The sequence below is a fragment of the Periophthalmus magnuspinnatus genome, chromosome 5 (genome assembly GCF_009829125.3).
Source record: "Periophthalmus magnuspinnatus isolate fPerMag1 chromosome 5, fPerMag1.2.pri, whole genome shotgun sequence".
In the NCBI taxonomy this organism is placed as follows: Eukaryota; Metazoa; Chordata; class Actinopteri; order Gobiiformes; family Gobiidae; genus Periophthalmus; species Periophthalmus magnuspinnatus.
Genome location: NC_047130.1, coordinates 13,514,217 through 13,539,120, shown reverse-complemented (window position 1 = coordinate 13,539,120; position 24,904 = coordinate 13,514,217). Strand labels below are relative to the sequence as shown.

Sequence of the window (24,904 nt, the reverse complement as noted above, 5' to 3'; positions counted from 1 at the left end):
CTTGGACCACTAAAGTAACGTTACTCTTACTTAAGTAATATGTTCTGTTACTTTACTTACCTCTGCATCTGTAAGACTACTGGGACTAGTCGAGCGTACAACGAGGTCTCAGAGGTGGTCTACCTAACATTTCTGGTAGAGTACACCACCTGTTACAAGTCAGATCTTGGAAGAGGAGGCCCCACTCACACCTATTAGGATTGTAACAAATATCAAAAATCAGATACTAATTGATACTAAAACTAGTACCGAAAGTAGATACTCATTTGAGCAAGTATCAATAAAAAGTCCCATTCACAGGACAGACATTAACCTTTCCTGAATGTCTTTAGAATGATCTTGAACTGTACTACCATTTAATGTTGAAAATCACATTCTATTGTCTAAAGAAAGAGTTTTAATAGTTCTTTTTATTATCATCTTGGTATCGGAATCGGTATTGAGTGTCGAGTCTATTCCTTAGTATTGTGACATCACTACTACCTCCCACGAGACAACACAATTACACCACCAGGCCAAGTTACAGGTCAGATCTTGGAAGTGGACACCTGGCTCAAGATGTGATTACACCTATAAAAATAAACAGCATAGACAAATTGAATGCCATATTGTGGAACATTCCAGGTATAGCATTAATAAACAGGATGCAGTTCACCCACCAAGGTTGTAATTGTTTTCACTTCTTATTGAGCCTCTGAAGTTGTATTTGGAGTGATTCATGTTTGACCAATCTTTAATCACTTATTTTCAAGACGCCATTTTGTCGATCAAGTTTTCACCACCCACTTGACCTATGCACTTTGTTTTCCAGTTTTATTTTCTTAATCGGTGATACAAGGAGGATTCAGCAGCGTTGCGTAGTGATTTTGGTACAAATGAAAAAAATCTATCACTCTCTGGTGTGATGTGAAGCTATCCATAGGGGGCGCCAACAGCATGCAGAGCATTGTTGTAATGACATTTATGGCAATGTTAGCTCCCAGTGGGCACCGCAGTTTTCTAATGCGAAAGTCAGCTGACTTTTTTCTTTTATAAAGTCGTTTTAGATCAATATTGTGATTTAAAATGTCCGAATTACAACATAATGATCCACAGTTGTCAGAGATTATAACTATAGAGCACACGCAAAGCAATACGTCTTCTTTAAGTAGGACTTGGTTTAGAGCAGGACTAATCCAGATATAAAATAGGAGTCACTTTATCTCTATGTAAAAATGAATGTTTATTACAATCTTTATATACAGTCATAAAGTGGTCCTGCGTGCAGAATACATGTGAGTATGTGGTGCAGTTATAAGTGACGACATGAGGACAGACAGGAGACTGCAGGAGGACGACTATGGGCCAGAGGCTGGGCTCTCTCTCTCTCTCGCACACACACATATGCACGCACACACACGCAGGCACACACATTCGTTCTCTATGGGACATACACATTTTACATCACATTACACAAATTTCCCTTTGAAAAGTCACAACATAGATCCAGAAAATGTGGTTTATAAAATGTTGATTCTATCATACATGTCCTTCTTCACAAAGGCTCATTTTTACACTTCACAGTCCACTCTTCACACATGTTCTTGAAGGTTTCACTGTTTGCGTCATACTCGAAAATACTAAATTCCTGGGCCAACATTGTGCCATTGTTAAAGTGCAGATTATGTCTAAGAAATGAACTGAATCAGAGTTCATCAATGCCAAATATTCCCCCAATTTGGAGACGAGTTCCATATATAGAATTCCAACCAACCAAAGAGCCAATCCGGAGCGAGGCTGTTGAAGGTAACGCCTCTGTCCGCCTGCACCACTGGTTTAGCAGAGAGCGGGCGCTTAGCAACGCTGTCAATCAAACCTGTTGCTAATGCTAGTTCATATCTTGATTTATGAACAAAATAGCTAAATAAGAACACCAGGATCATGTAAAGTGGGCAAATATGAACATTTTAAGACCAAAACGACAAACCTGACAGAAGCAGTTACAGAGAGGGGCGACAGATTTGAAGTCGATGGAGCCCGAAGCACGTCTAGGATCACTTCCTATTTGGAACGCGACGGCTATCAGGTTAGTCATGTCCATTTATACACTAGGTCTATGGATTTGACGTATGTAAAGTTAATTCTATAGCTGTTACCTAGCAACCATAATGTTAACTAAGGCCAAAAACTGCCCTGAATACAGCCAGGTGTTTGTGATTAAAAACACATCTGAAAACTGTGAGATTACCAGTCAAAATCTGTTAAAAAGTTTACCGTTTACTCTTCTTCTTTTGTTAATCTTTGAGTGGGAATTTTTCTTCCGCATCTTTAAAAAGTCCAATACTGATGCTGTGCTCCAGTAACCCACAGAGGAACTCAACAAATCAAGTCATGAAACTGAAGAAAGAGCTCAAATCATCCAAGATATGCATCCAGTCAGATTTAGTCACAAGGACATCGTTATTGCATTTACAGACAGAGGTGGGTACAGTAGCCAAATACTGAGTAACGCTACTTCAAAAATAATATTACTCAAGTAGAAGTACAAAGTAGTGGTAGGACTGTCACTGACTATACGACCACTATATTGACTTATCGTTGAATACATACAGATGAAACAATACTTTTTGGGTGTCAGTGTGTATTGTGGGAACTTCTTTGTACTAGTAGGGACATTCTGGGTCAATGTGAGGCACTATGATGAGATTTGAGCTGCAGATGTTTGAATTAAGAAATATGATTCTCTATAGACACAAACTGACTTTCAATTTTGTACATTTAGAATTGTTTTTATGTTTTGTTTTTTATATTGTACATTTAGAATACTTTTGGGAGGATAATTCTGCTTTATGGTTTGGTTTTAGTATTATCATTTATTGTCTATATTTACTCTCATCTATATCTCACTTCAAAATTTGTTATCATCACAGGCCAAAGTAGTGGTCCAAGAATTTACTAAATGTAACTGAGTACTACCCACCTCTGTGTAGCAACATTAGGATAACAGAGCATAACAGCACATTTATAACTGCAGAGGCTCAAAGCAGGAGCAGGTTAACAGACAGCAGGGGGCAGTAGGGAGCAACTACAGGGAAAATCACACAAGTACTATACTAGTCTATATTTTAGCTGTCAGGATTGTTGTGAAATGTTCTCAGACTTTCCGAGTAGGGATTACGAGAACGTGGGGTATTCCAGTTGTCATGTAGAAGTCGGAACTCTGAAAATCCCACCTCCGAGGACGACTGGAACGGACCATGAGACCGTAGACACAAACATATTGGAGTGCTGTCTTATTTGTTAAGAGAAATTAAAAAACAACAGAATCTAGACCAAAATCAAGACCGGTAAATGGGGTTGGTCCACGCCCCCATGGCAACAGGATTCCCACAAAGAGATGATTTGATTTATGATGTATAATCCAGGGCTGTGTCTGAAGCCCCTGTTCCCTCATTCACTCCACAGCCCTGCGCTCTTTAGCTGAGTCAATAGAGCCTCATTCACAGAAAGATTCAGACACTCAGCTCACTACATTCAGGTCACATGACTCTGGTGTCTAGGTGAAAAAAGTGTGTTAAATTCTGATAAAACTTGGCTCTGCAGTATTGAAGAAGGACATGCCTGGACACAGTGGAGCACTTCCTGACATGGCTCAAACGTCATACGGCCTCTCCTCTTCTTCTACTGTCCTCTGCTCCGGAGTTTGTTGGTCCTCTGGCGCCTGTTCTTCTTCTACACTTTTCCCAAGTGCAGTCTGCAGCTCCTTCAGCAGCAGTTCCTCAGAACTGGGACTGGAGAGAGAGTCCAATTGTTCGTCAGCGATCACCTGACAGCTGCCCGTCTCCGTGGCAAGCAGGTGGAGGTGTGAGTGGGCAGGGACCTCCTGTGTCTCCGCGGCAATGCTGGTTCTGAAGCTGGTCTGTAGAGACTGGAGCACCTGCAGGCCAAAGTCCCCCACCTCCTCGTAAAGGGGCTCCCCGAACGAGTCTGGTTCAGGGACAGGGTCCTCCTCAGGCTGCGCTGTCATTGGCTAGAAAACAGGAAGTCAGACTAGAGGTTACCAATAGAGAATCGAAGGATGTACACTATGGAAAAAAAACATGGACTTTAAGGATGCGTTCACTTGCATCCACCTTCACTTTCTTCTTAAGTCCTTCTTCCACCTTGTCATGTCATGTGTTAATACAGAATGTGCTTCATTTTGTTCCGCTCTCGAGCCCATTTTGAGTAATATGAGACCTTTTATGTATCCTTCTTTCAGAATTCAGTTTAATAACAGTGCTGTACAAGGCCCTGGGCCGTTAAACTTGTAGCAGGAGACATTGGAGTTGCCCTGTGTAGGTTCAATGGATCTACCACTGAGCCACACAGCATGGGTAAAGACACAGAATTGTAATCAAAATATAAACTTACAAAGTACATAGAGAGAGTCCTTCTGTCGTGCAGTTTTCTCTAAAGAATAAACAGAAGGTTCAGTTAGGAGAACGTTTATTTTTCAATGCTAAGCTCCGCCCCTTGAGCACATACCAGCGTCTGATTGGCTGAGAGCATGCTGCTGTTGCTCTCGTCTCCTCTGATGGGGACCAATGGCATGGTCCCAAACTTCTGCTTGGAGATGTCAGAGGAGGAGTGTCTGCGCAGGATAGCAGGAGCCGCTTCATTGTTCTACAAGAAACACATAACACTATATGAAAGAAACTACAGTGAGTACGATACTATGAAAACAAGTACAGGGGAATATAAACCAGTCCTGAACCTGCCCAATAGTTTTAGTGGTTTAAATCTACTCTTGTTTTTTTGTGTCAATGGCATAATTTAGGTTCAATATTATCATTTATTGTCTATATTTACTTCAGTGCTTTGACATGTGTTATCGTGACAGGCCTAAACCCTGTAGTCTACCACATTAATGTAGTGACCTCTTCTGATGGACTAAAGCTAATTCTGCTCTAACAGTGTTCACAGACTCCAGAGAGTGACAAATGGAGTGGCCCAGACGGGTACAGTCTGGCGTAGGCTACTTTGCTACTTGCTACTTTGCCGAGCCTAACCCTGAGATTAGTCTATGCAGAGGTTAATCTGGCCTATTACACCGGGCTATCTAGGACCTTAATTACTCTCACATAATACTACATTTCTTCATTGGGCAAACAGAATACTGCTACTACATCTGAACCCTAGTATTGGTGAGTACATGGTCCTAGAGACGGAGCTGACCTGAGCTTTGAGGAAACAGGTGATCCAGTCCCACAGCTCTGCCTCCCCACTGCAGCACAGGAACCTGCACATGTTTAGTGTAAGGAAGGATTATTTTATATAGAATTAAATATATGAAATAAAACGAGTTTTTATGGGTGAATGAATATACTCACAGTTGGTGTTTGTGTGAGATCACTGTGAAGCCCCATCTTGAAAGAAAAAAGAAAGACAAGTAAATATATAATCCATATAAACCAGGTCTAAAAGCAGGTATAAACCAGGTCTAATCCGGGACTTAACCAGGTCTACCTAGGTCAAGAATCAGGACTATACCTGGAAGGGGCTTTGAGTTTCTTCCTGATGCCAATGTAGATCTTCATGGACTTCAGACTCCACTCTTTCTCAGGTTTAATGCTCTGAGAAGATCAGTAATCAACATTAGTTTAGTTTAATACACAGACACTCAAGTCATGTTGGTGCATTCTTCTGTCCTGGGGCAGACAGCACAAATATGATTGCCATTTTGTTTCAAAAAATCGGATCTTTGAACAGAGCCAGACTTCCCTTACTATACAAGAGAACATGTGTGTGTTTCACTAGAACATGTGTGTGTTTCAGTAGAACATGTGTGTGCTTCAGTAGAACATGTGTGTGCTTCAGTAGAACATGTGTGTGCTTCAGTAGAACATGTGTGTGTTTCAGTAGAACATGTGTGTGCTTCAGTAGAACATGTGTGTGTTTCAGTAGAACACGTGTGTGTTTCAGTAGAACATGTGTGTGCTTCAGTAGAACATGTGTGTGTTTCAGTAGAACATGTGTGTGCTTCAGTAGAAGATGGGTGGAGGTTCTTGTATGTGCTTCATTAGAAGGTAGGTGGAGGTGCATGTATGTTCTTCTGGTGGGGGACAGTACCTTTTTATCCTTGAGGAGGCGCAGCTTGTTGCCCTGGATCTGGAAGGTTCTCTCCTGGAACTTGTTCCCTTGTAGCAGCTTTGGAGGTTCCTCTCTGCACCTCAGCAGGCCCACCTTCATCACCTCACTTTTGTACGCTACACATGGAAACAGATCTGAGAGGTCTGAACCAGGTCTAAACCAGGTCTACACCAGGACTAAATCAACGACTAAACTAGGTCTAAACTAAGACTAAAGTAGGGCTATACAAGGACTAAAGGACTAAACTCACCATCATCAATTGTGTATGCTACACATGGAAACAGAACAGAGAACCAGATCTAAACTAGTTATAAACCTAGTCTAAACCCGACTAAATCAAGATTAAACCATGACTATGTATATATTGACCTTCATCGCTTCACTTCTGTATGCTACACATGGAGACAGATTAACAGACAGAGTAAACCCTGAACCAGGAGTGACACGAGTCTAAATCTGGACTAAACTAGTCAGACTTACATGTGAATATGTTGATGGCGTCTTCTTTTGGAACTTTTTTGACGATGAGGAACGCAGAACTAGGGTCAGCCATGTTGCACCACTGCAACGCCTGCTCCAGCACACGCTCTTTGGGGTGTAGGGGGCGCTCTACAGGAGAAGAGAAACATAAACACAGATTAGTCCAGTTTAGTTCTGATTTAGCTCTTAGCTAAATCCCAGTTAGTCCTAGTTAATCTCTAATTTAGTTCTGATTAAATTCTACCAATTTATACATGGTTTAGTCTAGATTAAACCAGGTTAAATTCAATATTTTGTTTTGTTTGAGATCCAGAAAACACACTTCTTCAATACTTTACAAAGATGTATGTCTGGTCACCAGTGAATTTCCCCATTTTCAAATGGGCAACTGACAGGTGGATTTGTCCGTATTGGAAATATCAGAGGAAAAAAAAATATCACTGAGGTGAGATAAATGTTATTTTATTTCCAAATCACAGATGACCAATGAGCTGAGAGATCTCAGCCTGGATTTCCCAGGCACGTTTTGCCCTTAAGTGCTTAAGGAATGTTTATTGTTGATGATTCTCACCGAGCTGTCCATCTTCAATGGCCTCAAATGTCATCCACACGTCTCTGTCAGAGGGCGGGACATTCCTCAAATACAGCACCTGATTGGTCAGTTCCTCCGCACACATGGTTGGAGACACCTGAAGGCACAGCTGGACTTTAGAATTTTTATTAGGAGCCAGGAGAATGTAGTAGTAGTATAGTAGTAGTAATAGTAGTAGTAATAGTAGTAGTAGTAGTAGTAGTAGTAAAGTAGAGTAAAGTAGAGTACTTTGAGAGTGATGCAGCAGTCTGGGATCTTCATCTCTAAATAGACTTCGATGATGAGGTCACCGGCCTGAGAGAGCTGTGGACACACAGGGGCGATACAAACACACCAAATTAGAACAGAATCAACCAGAACTGTATGTTGTATTTGTTCATGAAACCATTCTCAAAGTACTCCATATCCTCTATTTGAATTGTATTTCTTGCTTTTTAACAAAGATACACACTTGCAAACATGTTCCAAAGGCAAATTAGCAGGTGTTGCCAAAACCATCTTGATTGACTAATGCTAATCCCTCCATTGTGTAGATCTGATCACATGATCACCTGAGTGTCCTTCCAGCTGGTGATCAGGCTGATCTCCAGGTCCATCTGAGTCTGGTGCTCCTCGTCAATCTGAAAATACATAAAAATAAAAAAAAAATCAACAAAGGAAATGACTTACACCTGACATAAAACCAGCCTTAATAAGAGAGAACAGCACAGTGATGATAATTTAAAGCAGAGCAGTACACACATCAAAGACGTAGAGGTAGTTGTCGATGAGGTCCTCCACGATCTTGACCTCGTGCTCTCCTTTGCCATCCGTTTGGAACAGGCTCGGAGCGAACAGCAGGGATAGGTTCTTAGTGCACATGTGGTTCAGGTCTGCACACTTCTGCACCCTGAGGACAGCCAGAAGGACAGGTACACTTTAAGGACTGGTAAAAGGACGGGTGCACTAGTCTCTTTGAGGATAATCAGGACAGGTACATATCACTTGCAAAACACAGGATTTGTTTTGTTTTTTTGTGTTCACACTAAAAGTAGACATGACTAAGTGAAATATTTTACACATTTTGTCTTGTGCATTGGATTAATCTATGCATTAGAACTAATAATCTCAGAAATGTTCCCAATATGAAGCACCACAGGGCTCTATGGAGACTGCAGAGGGAACCTCAGGGATGTACAGGAGGATAACATCACTGCAGCCTCTGCCTCTACATACTGGGGAGAGACACGGACCAGAGCTGGTCTTGTGTGATCATCACCACGTATGAAATGAGTTATCACGTGCACCTGCATCACTGTGGTTCGTATACCCTCAATACAATCTATAACATTAGAACAGTCCAGAGGTCGTAGTAGTAGTAGCAGTATTACCTGTATAAATGGCTGATGAGAGCAGCCAGTGTGGTTCTGTTGACTCGGGGCAGACTCCTGATGATCTCTTTGTATCGGTCCAGTCTCTGACTCTTCTGAGGAATCTCTGTTTAAACACAATCATAGTTCATAATATGACACAGGACACCACCAGGTCTACATCAGAACTAAAACAGAACAAAGCCAACTGTAAACCAGAACAAACCAGGACTAAACCAGGATTAAACTAGGTCCAAACCAGTACTAAACCAAGTCTAAATCAGGGCCAACTGTAAAGCAAGACTACACAGGACTGAAAGTGAATGCATGTAAACAGTAGTACTTGCGGCCTCCTGCCACAGGGGGTGCAGGTCACTCATGAAGATGGGGTCATCGATCTCTCTGAAGAAGCGCTTGAGCACATCGGTCACGTCCTCAATGAAGTGGTCTCCAATCCGCAATTTGACATTCCGCGCGTCTTTACGGAACTCATCCATCAGGAGTTTGATCCGAGACTTTGCCCCGTTCTTCCTGTAGATCCCCTCATGACCCAGACCTGAGACCAGCCAAACATCAGATATATGAACCAGACGGAAACTGCACATCTAAAATCATTAATGCCAGACTTTTTGAACTTTCAATATATTAACATTGATAATAAAATTATGCAATGTCCTCTTTAAAGCCCTGCATTATAGGATCCCACAAATGTTTATCCTGGGACCCTTGTTGTATTTACATTAATGATCTTCCAGACATGTGCAAAGATTTATATATCTGCTGCTATCTATGCAAATTGAAGCAATTGGCTTTAAAATGATCCTCTGCAGTGGCAAAATCAGTAATGGCCTTGTCATGGACATGGTGGACCTAAACCCAAGAATGGGATCTTAGCTAAACCCAAGTTGCGAACATATATTGAATGAAAGGATACGTTTAAGACTGAATTTAATACATTTGAGCAGGAATCAAAGATCGTTGATGGTACAGGGATCCTTCTCCTGGCCTTACGAACTGGCCCCTAAAGAAAGACTGTGGGACTAGTAGGATTAGGGCCTGTCTCGTAGCATAGTGGGATTAGAGCCTATCTCATATCATAGAGTAATTCGATCCTAGTTTGTTCCATGCTGGGATTAGAGCCTATTTTGTACTGTACTGAGATTAGAGCCTATCTCATACCGTAGTAAGATTAGATCCTATAACGTACCATAGTGGGATTAGAGTCTGTCTTGTACCATAGTGGGGTTAGAGAGCATATCTCGTACCGTACTGGGTGATGAAGGCAATGCAGCTGTCCACGATGATGGGGATGTCATTACGGCTGAGTTGCTGTTCCCTCAGAGAGTTGCCCCTCCCTCCAGACGCCCTCTGGATGTCTGCACACCACAGGGAGAAGTCTGTGCGGGCTACCCCCTGGAGGTGCAGTGTCCTGGGGAAAGGTAGAGCAGAGAGTGGGGTATGAATCAGAGCTAAAATATCACTAAACAGAACAAAAACTTGTGGTCTAAACTAGGGCTGCACAAGCCGACACCAAAACAAAAGGTCACACACTCTAATATTTTGTTGGACCACCTTTAGCTTTGGTTACAGCACACATTCACTGTGGCATTGTTTCGATTTTGCTTCTGTAATGTCACAAGACTTATTTTCATCTAGTGCTCCATACATTTTTCACCAAGATGTTGCATTGATGATGGTCGAGTCTGACCGCTGCACAAATCCTTCTCCAGCACATCCCAAAGATTCTCAATGGGGTTAAGGTCTGGACTCTGTGGTGGACAATCCATGTGTGAAAATGATGTCTCATGCTCCTAAACCACTCACAACCAGTCACAATTTGAGCCCAATGAATCCTGACATTGTCATCTTAGAATATGCCCGTGCCATCAGGGCAGAAAAAATCCATAGATAGAATAACCTGGTCATTCAGTATATTCAGGTGTCAGCTGACCTCATTCTTTGAGCACAGACTGTAGCTGAACCTAGACCGGACCAACTGGAGGAGGCTCGGACCTGTTTTCTTAGCTAAATCCATGTGGCGACATTTTGGCCAGGCAGTGTAAATCGCAATCAATTTAAAAACCACAATTAAAATAAGGGCAATTACCAAATCGCAAAGGCTGCAATTAGATAATAGAATGTCCTCTGCAAAGAACAAAAATATCCTGTTGGGTTTTTTTTTATCTTGTTGTACCTGTGGTTTAGAAATCTACAAACATGTTCTGAAATTCATTGGATTAGTATATCAGTTCATTTCAGTCTTCTCTCAAATGTTATTGCTCCTGAAGTTGTTTACAATGTGCACTCTGAACAGAATTCTATTTTAAAAACACTTATTGCAAATCACATTGCAATATTTGTCAAAAAAATATTTTTTTTTGCCTCAAACTCATGCAACCCTAGACCAAACCAAGAGTAGGCCAGGATAAAACAGGACTACACCATGTCTAAATCAGACACAGGTATAAATCTGGTCTAAATCTGAAGTATATTCCCCTTCAGTTTATTATACTTTTCCATATATGTTTTAATGCAAAAAAAGTCACGAGTAGTCACAGGAGCTCACCGTCCTCTCTCCACTAGAACCAGGGTGTCCTTCTTCTCCCCTTCTCCTTCTGAGGAAACACCTAGAACACAGAATACATGACAATACAGCTCACTACACAGTACATTTATAGAGGAGCAGACATGTGCCTAAACCAGGAAGAAGAGAAATAAATCAGGGCTGAACCAGGACTCTAGTACTCCCAAACCAGGATGACAAACTAAGGCTAAACTGGAATTAACACAGGACTAAACTATGGTTGAAATGATCCAGGTCTATTGCATTGCTCTATTGCACTAAACTGTGTAGCTGATGTCATTCCCTGTCATTCCCTGGAGGGCATGAAGTTAACTGTAGGCTACACAGAGCTACGCTCTGTTATTGAAGTTAAACTTTAATCTGAGCTTTGTTTTAACACAATATGACTAGGAAGAACTGACTTAGTTGGAACTACAACAGATGAGCTGATTTGTGCTATTAAGTCATGAATGTGTCATTTAAGTCATAAAAGACATAAAATGAAGACATGAAATGAATAAATATCATATCATACAGAGGGATTACACAGACATACAGCACCATGGACTGAATGAACAGCACTTGTATCTTTACTTTTATTTACTTTACTTTTATTTGATGAAATGTTCTCCCAATGCCCTGATATGTTCTGGTGTAATGATGACAACAAGATGAAATGGTTGTTTCATTCTAATGTTTATAAGTTGGCGTCATTTCTCTGTAAAGCCTGGAAGAAGCAGCAAATGAGTTTGTTTAAATGAATCTAATGGTGTTTGTAACACACTGACCTATTGTATTTCATTGTACTTGTTAATGGTGTCTTATACGCCTGTTAAAGGGTTCAGCATTTTTTGTATGCAAGACACAATAATAAAATAGATCCATTCATTGATTCATTCATTCATGTATCTTCTTTTATGCCAAGTGGCACATAAACAAGTTACCTCACTAACCCTCTAATGCAGCTTTGTAATACAGGCCTCAGGACAAAACCAGGCCTAAACAGGAACTGAGTAAGATCTAAAGACCTTTCACACCAATTAGAAATGACTAAACCAGGACTGAACTAGGACCAAACCAGGCCTTAACAAGGACTAAGTACTGAAAAGCAGTAGTGCATGATTTTTATGGGTACGCATGCATACTTGTGGACATCAATTTTTAGTCGATAACAATTTAATCACGCCATACAAACTACAAACTACATTGCAAATGAGTATATTTATGTGTACTGACATTAAATGCACAATGAGCCATTTGAAGTCACATTAGAGAAGCCAAGATCTGCATAGTTTATATTAATGTTTATATATATTAGACTGTATTTGATTCTGTCTGTACAAACAGGGCTGGTCAGTGAGCTGTTTGTTTCTTCACAGATGTGTCCTTCACCTCATTTATGCAGCTGAGCCTTCAGTACTATTCTTATCTATGGAATTATCCTCATGCATCTAGAAACATATGAGTGACATATGACAGCTTTATAGATGTGTAATGCAGTTACACAAAATATACACTGATGTAGAGATACTAACAACAACAATGCACTAGTCAGACATGTGCACTTAATAATACAGCCTCATGTGTCACAAATGTCGCCTTAAACACAGCCTCTCCAGCCGCTGTGACTCCTCCATTTCACACAAACTCACCCTGAAACTAGCTCACTGATGAAATGACTGTCTGTATTTCTAAGTAACATCAAGACACAAAGCTGAAAGACTTATTTGGGTCACTTGTGTTGAAAGTTGGAGATGCTATTGTCGTTTCCTACTGCACATGTGCACTCACAGGAATTCTCCTGAGATGTCCGATTCCTCCATGGTTTTATCGTGGGCTTTATTTAGCACTGTTTGAGCCAGCTGTGCTCCTAGGACACCATGACCCAACCCAGGACTAAACCAGAACTGAACTAGGCCTAACGCAGGATTAAAGCAGGATTAAAGCAGGACTTCCCCAGGGCTGAACCAGTACTAAAGCAGGAGTAAAGCAAGACTAAACTGGGACTATATTGGGACTAAACCAGGGCTGAACCAAACCAAGACTCACTGAGCTCCTGCAGCCTCCTCAGGTTGATGATGTCCTCGGCTGCTCCGTCTGTGCTGGGACAGATGAACAGGTTGGACTTTTGTAGGACAAAGAAGGCGTCTCTCCACTGCTGAGGGTCTAACATGGCCCTGTACCTGAGCACCCCCACTCGCTCAAACTCACGGGACAGCAGGCAGTGGCAGCTCAGCGGGGTGAACGCCTGCAAGCACAAGACAAGGTGGAAACATACTGGACTAAAGGTAAAAGGAGCTGTTAACCTGAAAACTACACTTCATGACATCACAAGGTGTTATTGAACAGAGAGTTTCAGAGATGTACATAGAAAATAATAAAGTGTTACTCAAACATGTGTGAATGAAACAAAACACAACTCCAGGTCTGTTTTTTGAGGAGATAACAACATTATAAAATGGCTTAAAAGCAGGAAGTAGACAGTTCCAACTAGATGACATAACACTGGAGAATTCTGCTTAAAGGTTTGGCAAAATTTACAAAAGAAACACGATTTCTCAGATAATAATCTATGTGTTTTGCTTGGTAACAGTAATGCATTTCCGTAGTGAGATGTCATGATTTACAACCAAAAGTAAAATTAGAAACCTAAAAAAATTAGGGCAGACACACAGGGATACAGGAGGATGGGAGGGCATCTGACACAGGGGTGGTACCTTGCCAATGGCTTTAGTCCAGCTGTGAAGCTCGTCTGCTGTCTCTAACCCAAACTGCAGGAGCTTCTCTGAGGAGAGGTACAGCTCAAATGTGTAACGGAACCTGGAGATACACGACAAAAACTCAGACCTTTGGGACAACGGCTGGAAATTAGCCTCTGGTCATCATCCAGTGTGTGTACATTCATGTTCTATCATGTCTGTTCATTAACATGCATCGTCCCAATCAGATAAATACATACATTCCTGCTTCTACTACTATTATTACTACTACTTCTAGTACTGCTTCTACTACAACTAATGCTGCTACTACTACTTCTAGCTACTACTGCTAATACTACAACTACTAATGTTACTACGGCCACTTTACTATTTTGATGTGTGTTATAGTAGTAGTACAAATAGCAGCAGTTGTAATAGGCACAATAGTAATAGTTTGAGGAGGCACTATAAGAAGTAGCAGTTTAAACCAGGTCTCAACATGCATATGCCCTGGTCTACCAGTCTAAACCTGGTCTTAACCCGGTCTAAACCTGGTCTTAACCCAGTCTAAACCTGGTCTAAACCCGATCTAAACCCGTCTAAGCCGCTCTAAAACCGGTCTAATCCCTGTCTAAACCTGGTCTAAACCCAGTCTAAACCTGCTGCTCCAGGAGCAGGTTTAGACTGCTCCAGGAGCAGCACCTGTCGATGAAGCCATTGCTCCGCCTCTTGCTCCCGTCGGGTCGGCTCACTCCCAGACACAGCAGGTCTCTGTAGTTTATGTTGAGGACTGGGTCTGGACTCATCTCAGTCTCAAACAGGACAAGGGACCGATCCACACTGCACCAGAACCTCTGGAAGTCTGACACACACAGAGCACATGAGTCTTCACATGGGGCAGTGTGGAGTGGGCACATACTTCAGGAGTGATACAAGGAGTGATATAATACAGATATAATACAGTACAAATACATTATGTGGTTCTGTTCACATGTTTTGATTTATTTTCATTTAAATCAGAAATAATTAGCAAAATGGACTTTTCAGAACTATTAATCATGTTGTAGTTATTTCCTTCTCATTTCCTCTTTCAAAGTTGTATTTTGAGTGATGTGTGCGTCTGAGTAATCTTTAATCGCTTATTTTCAAAACGCCGTTTTGTTTTGGACGACTCTAGTTGGACACCTTTGCATTTGAGGACAAACATTGGTGACATGTATCATGGACGGTGTGGACACACGTCGGAAAAAAATACTTGACGTGCGTCCAGGGTGTCCGTTGCGGTCTCTGCGAGTTCCTTTGGATGTTTTATTTTCCCTGTGTCTTGGTGAACGCTGCAGACCAGGTTGAGAGAGTGACTTTAGTGTATTTATTACATAAAACTCATCAACGGAGGTGATCGGCTCTGCGGCAGCGTGTTTGGGTCTGGGACTAGCCCTTGTGCTAGCCGGTGCGCCCAGCATAATTAAGTTGTGACTGATATTTTTCTACTTTTTCCGGATAATGACAACGCTAAATCACTGGAGCGTACTCTCTGATTGGTTGAAACTGTACGTCAAACGCCAAAAGTTCAGCTTTCTGACGCTTTGAACGTGCGAACAGAGCGTCCGACTCCTGAACGCTCAAGACGCTCCGCATCAACGCCAGCGCCACTGTTACTGTACATTATTTTAATGCATGAATAATAATAATAATAATAATAATAATAATAATAATAATAATAATAATAATAATAATAATAATAATAATAATAATAGTTGTTGTTGTTGTTGTTATTCATTCTTGAAACGAATGACATTTTGAATACAGGAGAATAAAGATTCCTCAAACATGAATCAGTCTAAATACAACTTGAGAGGCTCAGTGAGAACAATTATAACAGAGGCTCTGCTTTAATACCTGCTGATGAAGTAAAATGTAAATGTTTGTAGTTTTTCCTCAGTTTTCAGATTTTGTGTGAAATGACATATGACTACACAACATGTAAGCTTTAAACTCAATTGGAAGTGCCTTAAAATAACTGATAGTACTGTTGTTATACTGTCAGTGGTAGGAATAGTATTAAGTAAGCAGCAATAAGCAATAATACTAGCACCATCAGCAGCAGTGTTAGTTGTTAGAGGCAGCAGCAGAAGTGGCTATACCAGTTTTAGTAGTAATAGTATTAGTACTATGAAGAATAAATGTGCAGTATTTTCCTCCTGACCGTCTCTGGTTCTCCTGGACAGTGTCCCTCTGTGTGCGGAGGAGGACTTGTAGAGGAAGCCCGAATGGAGCACAGGCTGCATGATCTCATCATAGACTCCAGGATCTGACCACAGAACAACAGTGTGAGAGTCCTTGAGCTGTAGCAGAGACGTGTACTCCCAGAGAGGAGAGCTGATAACAGGTGCACACTCTGCACTGCACACACTGTTACTATACTACCACGCTGTCAAAGCTTTACACTGTGTCGCATTTTTTTACATGATAGTGACAAAATAAATTTTAAAAAGTTGTTAGATTTGTAATAGAATTAAACAAACCTGTAAAATAAATATCTGGCACAATAAGACACTATACTAAATCATGTCCCTCATTCAAAAACAATGACTTTCATTGCATTCACTGAAATAACTTGAAGCCACATGTAGTTTCAGTTAATACCTGAAGGTGGCGCCTGGTCAGTGAAAGAACTGTTTCCATGGGAACCGTTAGCATCACTAGCTAACCGCGCTGACTCCGCCTCCGAGAAGATCTGAGTAACGGTTTTCAGCAGTGTCTGTTCTGACACGGCAGAGCACAGCACCTACACACAGGACCAAGTACAACGTGAGCTAAGGCTGGACCATTTAGCCTGAAAATACATGTTTTTCTCTCTTCAATAATAATGTTCTACAAACTACAGAAAATTGTCAAAACAAAAAAGATGTGTATTTGTTACAATGAGTGTTGTGGCGCAGTCAGCAGTGAGCTTTAACCGTTTGGTTCAAATGTTCATTTTTGTTGTAGACTGTTCATAAAAAAGCCTAAACACAGTATGAAAGCTAAAGGCAGCTAAAGCATCTCATGTTACTTAGGACTGGTTCATATGGCCAAAAAATATTATCTTGACTGGACGATTACAATTTTAATCAACTTTAATTGAAGTTAGATCAGGAACTGCCAGTGTGTAGTAGAACATTGTAATAATGACGATATTTAGCCCCATTGGCCTTTGGGGGAAACCTATCCTGATTTTATAAATGAGATAAAACAGACTAATCGCATTAAACATGAGACTGATGTGGGGCATTGTCCACAGTATGGCATTAAAGTTATCCATCTCCATGGAGACAAGCAGAAGAGACCCTGCTCACAGAAAAAATACATGGTTTTCAAGGGACTGTATTATAACTCTGCCTGTAATTGAATGAATTCTAGATAGATGAGCTTAATGCCATACTGTGGAACATTCCTGGCAAAGCCGTAAAATCTCTATGGAAACAAGCAGACAAACTCCACCAGAAAAAATACTTAGTATTCCTTTGATATGGGGAACAAATTTTGCTACTACAGCTAAAAAATATTCTCGGTCAGATAAATTGTACAGATGATATTTTCAGATAAGCTTTGATTGAGCGGACCCAGTGCCCTCTACTGCCACTACAGCAGCTGTGGTCTGATGAAAGGCCTAATATTGTCCAAAGTGCTTGCTTAAGGGCACAAAGCCAGTGCCACTGATGATCTCCTGTGTTCTCAGTGTTGTGATCTGGCTTTGATTCAAATGGACACTTGGAGGAAGGGCATCTGAGGTCAAATCCCACACACTGAGAACAGACCCACTCATGAGATTAAAGCAAAGCCTGAGGGAATCTAACCCCAGACCAGGACTGAAATAACCAGAGCAGACTGACCCTATATCAGACAGGACAACCCAAAGATACTGTTGTGAGAGACACACATGTGAGAGAGGACAAGAGAACTCACCAGAAGGGGGCAGTCATTAATTACATCAACTACTTTATGAACAAAGTACCAACACAGGACATGTTGTACACAGGCCACACAGAGCAGCACCCAGGGGCCTATCTCCAGTGCATGTGATTATGTCACGATTACTTGAGATTTTCTATGTAGTTTTGTTTTTTTGTTGTTGTTTTTTTCCTTTGTAAACAAAGACCAAAACCTAAATGAGTAAATTACACAATAGTTTAGACTAATATGTGTATTATAATACATTTATTTTGATAAATGAATGTTTAAACTGGCAGAAACTGGCTTGTGTGTAACTGTGTCCTGTATATTGGATGAAATTCTCTGTGTTCTGTGTGATGACATAGATGAGGGGAAACCATTTTGATTTGACCTTGTATCTGTCATGGTAACAGTCTAACATAGCTAGAGACATTTACCCAAGCCGTCCGTTTCTGAGTGTAGCGCAGCGTAGCGTACCTTTAGCACAGTGGTGTCAAACACATTTTCCCCAAGGGCCACATCAGCAAAATGGCTGCCATCAAAGGGCCAGAATTAAAATAAATGTAACTACTTTTTAAACTCGTTAATTAACTCTTTCTGTATTTATTACTTATTCATGTTACAAATATTTCATATGCATTTGCAAAGATGTAAAAATATGGCTGTGCAATTGCTTATCTACTGATAAAATGACGAAATTTTAAGACCATCATACCTTTTAATTTACCCTGTCGACGGCCACATAAAATGATGTGGAGGGCCACATTTGGCCCACGGGCCTTGAGTTTGACACATGTGCTTTAGCAGGTGTAGCTGGGCGGAGCATACCTTGAGCAGTTGTGGTTGGCTGCTGAAGATGGGGTGGGGGCTCCTCCACCGGCCCTCTCTATACTTTAAACTGATGAACTCTCTCCTGAGCTCAGGAGCTGCGTCACAGTCCAGCTCCTCTGAGGACGGCAGCCGAGACGCCCAGAACTCATTAGCCCGGTCGTTCCCCAGCATGATGAACAACTGAGACAGAGCAGTGTGGAGACACAACAAAATGAACACACAATAGAAGCAAGTCATCACTGAATAGAGAAATAATTCAAACTTAAGTAAATCATAAACAAGAATCACATGTACTTTTTAATATGTGTATCTTATTGAATTATGTTTATGTCGGCCCTGTACCACTTGGTTGTTCTATGTGTAAGGTTCTTTAAGGTTCTGACCTGTACGATCTGGTTGCTCCACACGCTGGTGTCCAGTTTGAGACTCTGGACTTTGGACACAGAGGTGCCCAGACTCCGGTGCTGACCTGAGGAGAGGACACAAAAGTCACTGTGAAGCACCATCTGTTTGATTTCAAATACTGAATATATTCACTAAAATACATTGTAACATTGTGTTGTTCAGGGATGATGCAATATCACATCTGAATGTCGTGGTTTATTCCAGGATTACTCATGGTTTAGGACTTAGTCCTGGCTCTGATCTGGTTAGACCGTCTTGGTTTGACCTAGTCTAACTCTGGATGAATTAGTTTGACCCTGGATTTTTCTGTTTAGTCCTGGTGTAGATGTGATTTGGTCCTGGTTTAGCACATCTGGTTTAGTCATGGTTTGGCTCTGATTCAGCCCAGGTTTAGTGCTGTTATTGTCCTGCTTTAGTTCAGGTTTAGCCCAGGTTTAGTCTTGGTTTAGTTCTGGTTTAGTTTTGTTCTGGCCCTGGTTTAGCCCAGGTTTAGCTCAGGTTTAGACCTGTTTTGGCCCTGGTTTAATTCTGGTTTAGCGCATTTTCAGCTCATGTTTTTTGCCCTAGTTTAGCTCTGGTTTAGTTCTGGTTTAGTCCTTGTTTAGCCCAGGTTTAGTCCATGTTTTGGCCTTGGTTTAGTCCTGATTAAGTCCTGGTTTAGCCCAGGTTTAGCCCTGATTTAGCCCTGGTTTAGTTCTGGTTTAGTCCCTGGTTTAGTCCTGGTTTAGTCCTGGTTTAGTCCCTGGTTTAGCCCTGGTTTGTCCTGGTTTAGCCCAGGTTTAGCCCTGATTTAGCCCTGGTTTAGTTCTGGTTTAGTCCATGTTTGGCCTTGGTTTAGTCCTGATTAAATCCTGGTTTAGCCCTGATTTATCCCTGGTTTAGTCCTGATTTAGTCCTGGTTTAGTCTTGGTTTTGCTCATTTTTGGCTCTGGTTCAGATTATTTGTTCTGAAGTGTGGCTGCAGCTATAAACAGAGGAGAAATGTGAACCGACCGGATTTGACGCCTTAAACACTCCTCAGTGTGGAGAGGAAGTGTGTGCTCTGCTACTACTACTACTACTACTACTACTACTACTACTACTACTACTACTACTACTACTACTACTACTACTACTACTACTACTACTACTACAACTACTACTACTAGTACTACATCTTGTACTGCAGATAATTCTAGTGTTACTATTGCTGTTAATACTATCACTAAAATGGGATTGTAAACCTTAAATTACATTACATATGTATTTTGTTTTCTGTTAGTATGACAATACTGATGTCAACAAGGATGTTATCTATGTACAAATGTGAAAGAAAGAACACTCACAAGAATGCCCAGATAAATACATACAAAACTGCTATTATAGTACCCAGGACATGTAGGCCTGGGAATGCCTTGGGGTCCTACCAAGAGCTGGAGGAAGTGTCTGGGGTGGGGGAAGTCTGGGAGTCCCACAGACTTCTGTGCCCATGTCCTGGCCCCGGATACGCAGAAGAAAATGGATTGATGGACTATTATGCTATTACTATTACCGTTACAAAACTGTTACTACTATTACTGCTACTGTTACAACTATTACTAGACTAAACCAGGACTAAACCCAGCGAGTCAGAGTTAAGCATGTGAGCTTAAGAGTTTATTTAAATGGCTTTACCTGTAAGTCTGTGTGTCTCCTTAGCATGAGTCTTATTAAATGTTGTGTGCTAAAGTGTTAAATGGTTTGGGGAATGTGACATTTTAAAGATGTGTTGGTGCCATGGGTCTGTGCTGTTGCAGTCTGCACACATGGTTCTGCACACATGGTTCTGCAGACATGGTTCTGCACACGTGGTTCTGCACACGTGGTTCTGCACACGTGGTTCTGCACATGTGGTTCTCCACACGTGGTTCTGCACACATGGTTCTGCACACTTGGTTGTGCAGACATGGTTCTGCACACATGGTTGTGCAGACATGGTTCTGAACACATGGTTCTGAACACATGGTTCTGAACACATGGTTGTGCAGACATGGTTCTGAACACATGGTTCTGCACATGTGGTTGTGCAGACATGGTTCTGAACACATGGTTGTGCAGACATGGTTCTGAACACATGGTTCTGCACATGTGGTTGTGCAGACATGGTTCTGAACACATGGTTCTGCACATGTGGTTCTGAACACATGGTTCTGAACACATGGTTGTGCAGACATGGTTCTGAACACATGGTTCTGCACATGTGGTTCTGAACACATGGTTCTGAACACATGGTTCTCCACACTTGGTTCTGCACACGTGGTTCTGCACACGTGGTTCTGCACACATGGTTCTGTGCACATGGTTCTGCACACGTGGTTCTGCACACGTGGTTCTGCACACGTGGTTCTGCACACATGGTTCTGCACACGTGGTTCTGCACACGTGGTTCTGCACACGTGGTTCTGCACACGTGTGCAGAACCACGATTTTAAGTGATTTTAAGTACAAGGATTTGACTAAGCACAGTGACCTCAGTGTGACTCTCAGAAGAATCATATCACTTCAGTTAACTCTTAAAATCAGTAACTTGTGTCAGAGTATTCTAATTTTTAAAATCATGAATATTTGATCATCTCCACCTAATCTTCATGCTGCTTTTGTTGATTGAATTTCAAATGCAATTTTTAATTAACAGTAATTGATAGTAGTGTAAAGGTGCAATATGTAACTTTTCTGGTAGAGGGTCCACCACATGCTTGTTTCCGTGGAGATGTTATTGCTTAGTCTGGAATGTTCCAAAGTGTGGCATTAAACATATATATGCAGATTTTTGTAGTAATACAAGAAGTTAACTCATTAGGTTAAAGATTTGTGAAATTATGTTTTAGATATTTGATGGAGGGCTCACAGGGACATTTCAGAACATGTTTGTAGAGGTATAAACTACAGCTACAACAAAAGCTTTCTAAACAATTTCAGTCTTTGCCATTTGAAAATTTTACCAGCAATTGCGATAAACCAGATCTAAATCAGGTCCCTTACCCTTCAGTGTATCGCATATGTAATATACCTCCTACAATTGCCACAAGTATTGACAATCAGATAGCTTTAAAATGATTTTGAGCTGTATCAGAACAAGTATAAGACACATAGACTAGTAAACACCCATGGACCACTGAGGGATTACACAGATATAGGGCCATATGGGAATATAAATGAAGGTACTACCATTTAATGTGGAAAATGACATTCTACAGTCTAAATATATTATCATCGTGGTATCTGAATCAGTATCAAGTATCGGGTCTGTTTCTTAGTATCTAAATTGAGTTTGAAATGTTAGTATCATGACAACACTAGTACCTGCACAGTTTTTGCAGATGACCACACACAGATTGATGGAGGCCCAGTCTGGGTTCAGGGCTCTGCAGTCAGCACAGACCCTGTTGGACTTGTTGGACCAGATCTTCTCAGCCACCTCATAGTCCGACAGGGTCTCAGAGATGGCCTCCTGCAGAGCCTCGGTCCACTCCCTCTTCTCTCGCTCCGATTCAGCGATGAAACTGGACCAAAGACAGAACTTTGGTCAGAACTTTGGTTGATTAATATACAGCATCTTAGTATGAATTAGGGATGCACCTTTTCCAACATTTTTAGTTCTGATAACCATATCAGTACTTTCACTTTTACTCTCTGTTGATACCCAATACTGACCATACTAGCGTACGGACTAGAGTACTTATTTCCATCAAAAAGCAGTTAACTTATTGTAAAATGTATCTAATTATGTTACTTATCCTGTAACTGTTGAACAGATTTGTATGAATAAAGGTTCAAACATTCTGAAACTTTCTAGGCGAATATTTGCCAATAAATAGTCAGATTACATCCAATAAAAGGCCCAACCAGGGTATCAGTTGATATCATGGGGCCCATACCTGTTCCAGCTAATTTTCCTGGATCGGCTCTGTTTTGATACCAATATCGGTTTTGGTGCATCCCTGGTAAGAATGTTCTATATTTTATTAGGTTTATGCTGTGTTTTTCAGACTTAAAAATATGATTTTATTTTTTATGAATATAATGATTTCTATGGACTGTCTGTCTCACCTTTCATTTGGTCAGATACTTGAAAATGTTGTGACATGTGATATTATTGTAACATTTTAATATAAATCCAGGGAAGTCTCTGAAAAGTCTTGTAGGAATGTACCAGACGGTCTTGAAGTACTATATGTGGTGTGTAGACTTTACCTGAAGGTCTTATAAGGTGTGATGAGGTCGAAGCCCTTGTGTTTGCCGTCTCGGATGGTGGCCCCACGAGCCTCGATCACCGTCACAGCGATCCCATTTCGGAAACACTGAACAAAAACAGTATTTATTATAATATCTATCAACACTAAGGCTCCATACTGCTCCTCTGGCTCTGCTCCTCTGGCTCTGTTCCTCTGGCTCTATTCCTCTGGCTTTGCTCCTGTCTGCTCCTCTGGCTCTGCTCCTTTCTGCTCCTCTGGCTCTGCTCCTCTGGCTCTACTCCTCTGGCTCTACTCCTCTGGCTTTTCTCCTGTCTGCTCCTCTGGCTCTGCTCCTTTCTGCTCCTCTGGTCCTGCTCCTGTCTGCTCCTCTGGTCCTGCTCCTGTCTGCTCCTCTGGCTCTACTCCTCTGGCTCTGCTTCTTTCTGCTCCTCGGGCTCTGCTCCTGACTGCTCCTCTGGCTCTGCACCTCTGGCTCCTCTGGCTCTGTTCCTCTGGCTTTACTCCTCTGGCTCTGCTCCTGTCTGCTCCTCTGGCTCTGCTTCTTTCTGCTCCTCGGGCTCTGCTCCTGTCTGCTCCTCTGGCTCTGCTCCTCTGGCTCCTCTGGCTCTGTTCCTCTGGCTTTACTCCTCTGGCTCTGCTCCTGTCTGCTCCTCTGGCTCTGCTCTGGTCCTGCTTCCTTGCTCCTCACCTGTTGGTTCTTGTGGATCCATATCTGGTCTCCGTAGATGGCGGTGTAGACCTTGGACTTGTGGCCCTTGGTCTCCAGTGGCCCGTGTTTCTGACAGTGGAGTCCAGGGCCAAACCTGCGCCGCACGAAGACCAACTGCTCCCTGATAAAGTCCTGCAGAGTCCGGACCCACCGAGACCTGAGAACTGGGACAGACTAGGATTAGACCCCTCAACATTCAATGAGAAAGTAGGAGGTGCAAACTATTTCTACTATGACTACTACACGGATATAAGGCCACATGGTAATATGAAAGAAAGTACTACTATTTAATGTTGAAAATTACATTCTATTGTCTAAATAAACAGTGTCTTTTATTATCATTGTGGTATCAAAATCAGTATTGAGAATTGAGTTAGTATCGAAATTGAGTTTGACATGTTAGTATCATGAAAAGACCACTAATATTACTGTTACCACTGTTAACACTACTACTACTAATACTAGTCCTTGCACTACGTGGGTACCTTCATTGTCAGCCCTGAACACAAAGATCCTGTTGCTGGTGACAATCTCAAACTTGTTGTCCTTAGAAGGGCGGGCCATCTGGATCACAGCCAATGGAATCACACCTTTGGGATAGGCGTCCTATCAGAGAGAAGGATAAAGTAGTTGTTGGAGTGTTGCTAGGAGTGGTACTGGTAGAGAAGTTACTTTAGTCCCATTAGTTAGTTAGGGAAGCAGAAGTAGTAGTAGCAATAGCAGCAGCTGTAATGTCTATAAATTAGCAGTAACATCAGTGGAGTAGAAGAAGCATGGTAGTAGTAGTAGTAGTAGTAGTAGTAGTGGTAGTAGAAACAATAGGTGGAGAAGTCATAAGTCATACCTTCTCGTGGCCGTAGTACATGAGATTCTGTCCATCAAACTTGACAAAACGTTTCTGGAAAACATAGTTCCTGAAAAATAAACAGTACATTGAATTTCATACCAAAAAGCAAGAAGGAGAGACATGAGATCTATGTTATAACACAGGTTGAACCTCAAACACATTCATTCA

The 24,904-nt window shown here is 41.5% G+C and overlaps 1 protein-coding gene across 1 annotated transcript in view; it reads right to left on the bottom strand.

The window, feature by feature from the left end:
• Positions 1–1,204: 1,204 nt before the first annotated feature.
• arap3 (ArfGAP with RhoGAP domain, ankyrin repeat and PH domain 3) overlaps positions 1,205–24,904 on the bottom strand; it is a 44,193-nt gene continuing 20,493 nt past the window's right edge. Inside the window, exons 8-35 of the mRNA XM_055221789.1 lie at positions 24,734–24,803; positions 24,375–24,495; positions 23,869–24,053; positions 23,179–23,285; positions 22,288–22,487; positions 18,945–19,030; positions 18,559–18,741; positions 16,441–16,582; positions 16,001–16,105; positions 14,497–14,656; positions 13,813–13,915; positions 13,145–13,343; positions 11,099–11,159; positions 9,798–9,961; positions 8,876–9,088; positions 8,554–8,659; positions 7,925–8,072; positions 7,735–7,803; positions 7,412–7,486; positions 7,163–7,280; positions 6,592–6,720; positions 6,091–6,227; positions 5,512–5,594; positions 5,352–5,387; positions 5,197–5,260; positions 4,507–4,644; positions 4,393–4,431; positions 1,205–4,009 (exon numbers count right to left, since the gene is read on the bottom strand). Coding sequence (XP_055077764.1) covers positions 3,632–4,009; positions 4,393–4,431; positions 4,507–4,644; positions 5,197–5,260; positions 5,352–5,387; positions 5,512–5,594; positions 6,091–6,227; positions 6,592–6,720; positions 7,163–7,280; positions 7,412–7,486; positions 7,735–7,803; positions 7,925–8,072; positions 8,554–8,659; positions 8,876–9,088; positions 9,798–9,961; positions 11,099–11,159; positions 13,145–13,343; positions 13,813–13,915; positions 14,497–14,656; positions 16,001–16,105; positions 16,441–16,582; positions 18,559–18,741; positions 18,945–19,030; positions 22,288–22,487; positions 23,179–23,285; positions 23,869–24,053; positions 24,375–24,495; positions 24,734–24,803 — 3,619 coding nt within the window. The 3' untranslated portion in view covers positions 1,205–3,631. The remainder of the gene's footprint in view (positions 4,010–4,392; positions 4,432–4,506; positions 4,645–5,196; positions 5,261–5,351; positions 5,388–5,511; positions 5,595–6,090; positions 6,228–6,591; positions 6,721–7,162; positions 7,281–7,411; positions 7,487–7,734; positions 7,804–7,924; positions 8,073–8,553; positions 8,660–8,875; positions 9,089–9,797; positions 9,962–11,098; positions 11,160–13,144; positions 13,344–13,812; positions 13,916–14,496; positions 14,657–16,000; positions 16,106–16,440; positions 16,583–18,558; positions 18,742–18,944; positions 19,031–22,287; positions 22,488–23,178; positions 23,286–23,868; positions 24,054–24,374; positions 24,496–24,733; positions 24,804–24,904) is intronic.